The 5,891-nt window shown below is 37.5% G+C and overlaps 1 protein-coding gene across 1 annotated transcript; it reads right to left on the bottom strand.

The window, feature by feature from the left end:
• Nucleotides 3,704-4,722, bottom strand: LOC104759776. Its single transcript, XM_019238993.1, has 3 exons — nucleotides 4,405-4,722; nucleotides 3,985-4,129; nucleotides 3,704-3,902 (listed from the first exon to the last, which is right to left on the bottom strand). The coding sequence occupies exons 1-3, from the start codon at nucleotides 4,712-4,714 to the stop codon at nucleotides 3,704-3,706; spliced, it is 654 nt and encodes a 217-aa protein (XP_019094538.1). The 5' UTR covers nucleotides 4,715-4,722.

Below are 5,891 nucleotides of genomic sequence, written 5' to 3'. Positions count from 1 at the left end.
AACATGTCTGAGTAATTTGCTTGTTAGGTTTAGGGTTTTTCATAGGGTTTTTATGATTTATTAGATCTGAGATTTTTAGGGTTCTTAATCTTTTATGATCTTCATCCTTGGTTGTTCTTCACAATAATTCTTGATTGATCACCTAGAATTGATATGAGAATATAATTATTTTCCTGATTAAACCATTGATGAACAGAATTGTTTCTTACAAAGAGATTTGAATTAAAAATTCTGTGAATTTATCTAAACCTGTTTTTAAAGCTGATTTTTAACTTGGAATTTTACAAAGAGATTTAGATTTTCTGGTTTTAAATTTAGATATTATTAGCAGTGAGAACTGATTTAATTTACCAAAAGTTTAGAGATCTAGATCTGATCTTTATTGCTTGAACCTTAATTAATTTATCTGATTTAATATTTCATAATTTCCTGAGAAATTCCCTAGGCTTAACTCTTTTGATTTTCTGGATTTACAACACTTTCATTTAAATATTTGCATTGCTTTAATTTTAATTCAATTTAACTTGTTTAGTGTAATTTACAAAACTCTATAATCTATTGTGTTTGATCTTGAGTCTCTGTGGATTCGACCCCTAAGTACTGCAGTGATCTCTTGTTTGAGAGAGTAGCTCTAGGGATTAATTTGAGCCTATCAGCGACTAAGTAAACAAGAGAGATGGACAGGAATACTCCATTCCCGCTCTAGCCACGGATTACAGATGGGACCAGACTAGACAAGCTCAAGTTGCGGCTTGCTTCTCATACTACTTCTTAAACTTTGCCTTCATCCTCGCCTCTGGTTCCCAAGTCTGCTCCTCAACACCATCACAGTCCCAAAGGACTCTCATCAAAGAAATCTTCTTCTTCCGAAGTTCCCTTATCCTACTCCTGAGAACCCTCACTGGTCTCGCCTCCAAAGTCATGTTAGGCTGAAGATCCTCAGGAATCTTAGCCAACACCCGATCATCCTCACAGAGACACTTCCGCCACATAGACACATGGAAAACCTTGTGGAACGCATGCATAACCTCAGGCAACTCCAGCCTATATGCTACCGGTCCCACCCGCTCAATCACTCTGAACGGACCCATATACCTCAGACTCAACTTAGAATCTGTCAGTGACCTGTTCGGACCTCGCAACATAGCTATCTTGAGGTATACTCTCCTACCTGAAACTCAAGTTCTCTCCTCCTCTTGTCAGCATAACTCCTCTGCCTATCCTAAGCTTCCTTCATGTTCAGCTTGAGGACCTGAATCTTCTCTGAGGTCTCCTCAACAAAACTAGCACCATACATGCTCCTCTCCTCCACCTGAGTCCAACATAACGGTGTACGACATGGCGTCCCATGCAAAGCCTCATAAGGAGCCATCCTAATACTCGCCTGATAATTTTTGTTGTAAGCAAACTCTACCAGGTTCAAGAGATCCGCCCAATGGCTACCCCAATCCAACACACACATCCTCAAAAAATCCTCCAGCGTCTGGATCGTCCTCTCTGACTGTCCATCTGTCTGGGGATGATAAGCTGTACTTATATGCACCTTAGTGCTCATCTCTGCTTGAATTGTTCTCTAGAACACCGAAGTGAACTTAGAATCCCTATCAGACACAATACTCGCTGTCACCCCATGCAACCTGACTATCTCTTTCACATATTTCTTAGCCAATACCGCTGCTCCATCAGTTTTCTTAATTGCCAGAAAATGTGATGACTTAGTCAACCGGTCCACAATGACCCAAATAGCATCAAAAGTCCGAGACAGTGGCAATCCTACCCCGAAGTCCATCGTGATCATATCCCACTTCCACTCTGGAATGGGCAGACTCTTCAGCAACCCACCTGGAACCTGATGTTCAGCCTTCACTAGCTGACACACGTCGCACCTCGCGACCCAACTAGCTACATCCTTCTTCATTCCGACCCAGTGATAGTACCTCTTGAGGTCACATGCTCACATGAGCCTCCCTCAGGATCTCCTGCCTCAACTCCTCATCCTTGGGCACACAAATCCGCCCGTGCACCAATATGGTACCATTAGCTGAGACTTGATACTCTAAATCAACAGCTCTAGAGGCATTCACCAGCCCCACATCCTTCTCCTGAGCCAAACGCACCCTGCTCAGAAAATCTACTCTATCAGTAGCCTCCAAACCCAACGGCTCCTGAGAAATAGCACACAACCTCAATGCACTAATCTCTCCTACCAAAGTCTCCATATTCTGCTCCCGAGCCGAATCCACCCGCTTCCGATTCAGAGCATCATCAACCAAGTAGCAGAATATGGCTCTCCTTAAACCAAACCATCCTAACCAAATAGAAGGACGATGTATGGATTACTATTATTCATAATAATCCATACGTCGTCCTTCTATTTCGTAATAATAATAATAATAATAATAATAATAATAATAATAATAGTAAATATTATAAACTAGTGGTCTCATACCCACTAGCCACCTAAGCACAACGAAACCAAACAGCGGAAAGTACTCAATTCCAATATCCAATAAATATCTAATAATCCAATAATAAATAACCAATATTAAATCATAATAATTATCCAAATAACCAAACCTCAGGAAACATAGAGCCAACAACCTAGCAATGTTCTAATGACTCAACTCTAGCAACCTAGCAATGCCAGACAACAATCAATCGAGTCCCCAGAACATCCTCCTCTTCATTGCCTTTACCTGCACCACAAACACAAATTGGGATGCATGAGTATTTGATAAACACTCAGTGAGGAAATTCTCCCATCTACTGGACTATACACACAAGCAACTGAGATATCAATGTCCAAAAACAATCAACAAACAAAGCAAACAAACCATAAAACAAACATCATCTCGCTGGAAGGGAGTTGTTGACCGACACCAGCCTAGTGTCGACCGACACTGGCTTTTGGTGTCGACCGACACTACCCCACAATGTCGACCGATGCTGCTCACTAGTGTCGACCGACACCCTCCTGGTGTCGATCGACACTGACTCTGCAATCGCGAACCGCTCGAAGCTGAGAGTCGAATCACGCTTCCCATCATCTCCAATCCGTCCAATACTCAATCTCAAAGCCATATGAATCCGTAGGAACCCTATAAATAAAAAGCAAAAAAACACCACAAACAACACCAAACAAGCAAGACAAAGGAATTCCCAGGCTTAGATCAGCCATGGTCATACACTCACCTTTTTGCAGGAAGTTTCTGACCAACCATGACGAATCCAAACTTCTTAGCAAGCTTCTAACACGTCTCAAGCCTTGGATCTTCATTCCCACAGAAAGATCTCACCAAATTAGCCTTAAAATCTTACAAAACCGCAAGAAAAATGTTTCTCTCCTTTTCTCTCTGTCACAAACGGCGTAACAATAAAAAAACACGACCTAGGTCGTTTTTCCACTTAAATATCACGGTTTAATGGTTTTTCTTAAATGAAATCGATCAAAATCGACAATTAAAACAATCTGGTCGATCCAGAAATTAAATGTGTCGATCTACACTACCCATAGTGTCGATCAACACCCCTCTCTAAAATGCATAGTTTTAGTTCGCGGATGTTACCAGGAAAAATGTTCTATTTTCTAAATTGGCTTTGGTGGTCCGGTCTAGTTTCTTCGTATTATATATATTTCTAGTGAAAAACTCAAACTTCTTTATTCATGGGAAAAACAATTACAAGCGCTTTCAAACTTCATAATTCACGTATGCGAGATAAGAATCCTCTTACAGTTTTTAAGAATTGCAAGGATGGCGACAAATACTACTAGGTAAACAATCTCATTGGGGAGAATGGTACAAATCCATATTATCACAATCGAAATTAAATAAAATGCTAAACATTTCAAGTTCAGAGGCACATATCGAATGCAAGTGAAAGTAACAAAAGCCATACATAACCTGCAAATGAACAAGACAAAAGTTCTTAGAGAGGTGAATTTTGTTTATGGAACATAATTGTTAAGTTCCGTTGGATGCAAACCAGAAATGTTGAGTATAGTCATATAGAGATGATGAGCTTCTATAACATATCCAAATTAGTGGAAAAATCCAACCAACGAACAAAAATTCAAGCATGTTCTTCAAAAGGACCATGATTTCCTCGTCGATTCTGCAAGCCATTAAAGCTATTACTTTTTATGATGCACAAAAATGTGACAGTTTGACATGTTTTAGACAAATTATGAAACTATATATAATATACAAATTTAATAAAAAAGGTTCTCATGCTAATTAATAAACAGGACCGAAAATATAAAACAAATTTTTTAATGAAAAAATTAACATCTTTTAAATATACTCTTTGTGAAACTGGATGGAGTATATCTTCGCTTCTAATGCTTGGAAAAAAAAAAAAAAAAAAAAAAAAAAAAAAAAAAAAAAAAAAAAAAAAAAANTGGGCAGAGACGATTTACAATTTGATGAAGGAGAATAGCAACACAGCCACATGTGTAACCGATGATCCATACAAGCAATGCTGTTTCTGGATGTTTATCTTTTGCGTTAGTCATGACAAAAATGGCTGCAACAACTTGGACCAAGTTCAGAACTAGCTCGATACACCAAACGCTTGATTCTGTGCATGGGTTACACCGTTCAACATTCTCAGCCTCATGAGGTGATAATGAAGAATCGTCACTGACTGTAATGCCAATGTTGTTCTCATCATCAATTGTTGTGTCCTCGTTCTTGGTCAGCAAAGGGTCCTCCATTGATAACTTTTTTTTGTTTAGTCTATTTCTCGTCGTCAATCCAATAAAATTTACAGCTAAATCCGCATTAGCTATCCTTCGGTACTAAATCATTATTTTAAGACCAACGATACACCAGGACCATTTCTACGTAAATGATAGATGTTATATATCTCATTCACAATGACACAAACCATTGACTTTTTAATTCTTCGGTGCTTATTATTATTCTAAGTTATTGATAGTTGTTTATACGTAGTAATTGATATGTAGTCGCTTCAAATGTTCACCCAGATCTGCTTAGACACACAAGTCATATATGGACCTTTAGTTTAAGACCAACGCTATATCGACGCATTCCTTTGGAGGTAATTATTATTATAAGACCAAGTCATAATTAAAAACAATTTCAAGTAATTTGTCGGACATTTGTAATACTTAACCAGCTGCAAATGGTGATAACAAACTGAAGCAGCTGAAAAAAATGAATAATGATGAGCTAAATAAAAATAAGCTGAACAATCAAAATGAGTTGAATAAATTGAATGAAATGAATAATTTGCAGAGAAATAAATTAGAATGTGTTAGTCAACTGTTACATTTTTCAAAAATAGTAATTATAAACTATGAAATAAAATAAATGCAATTCAAAATAATTAAACAGATTTTCTAAACTCTTATTTGAATTTTCTAGAAAATTAGTCAAACGATTGCCTTGTGACATAAGATATTTTCTTAATCCAAAAGTAATAAAAAATCTTTAAATAAAATTAATTAAAAAAAGATATAACATATTTAAGTTTTCATCTCGCTTGTTTTGGTCATCTCTCTGTTTGATGTTGAACAATTTTCAACCAAAAGGTGTTATTTTTTAGATTAGAAACGTACATTCAGCTCATTCAACTTGGAAGAAAAGTGCAACTATATTAAAATTATTTACTCTTTTACAATAAAACCGAAGCATTGACCTTTCAAAATAGTTGGTGCCAATTATTATCTTTAACCAAACACCAGTTCTAAGTCAATAATTTTAATGTTTTATAATAACCAAATTACTTGGTGGTAGTGCGATAAAAAGTGCGATAAAAAGTTTGATAAAGAGCGAAACCTAATCACTCCGTCCTAACCGTCGGTTGGCCTCACGCCGCCGGCGTGAAATTCCTTTTTCTCCCTCCTCTTTCTTTCTCCCCCCCCCCCC

The sequence above is a fragment of the Camelina sativa genome, chromosome 17, assembly GCF_000633955.1.
Source record: "Camelina sativa cultivar DH55 chromosome 17, Cs, whole genome shotgun sequence".
Taxonomy (NCBI): domain Eukaryota; kingdom Viridiplantae; phylum Streptophyta; class Magnoliopsida; order Brassicales; family Brassicaceae; genus Camelina; species Camelina sativa.
This window is presented reverse-complemented; position numbering and strand designations above follow the sequence as displayed.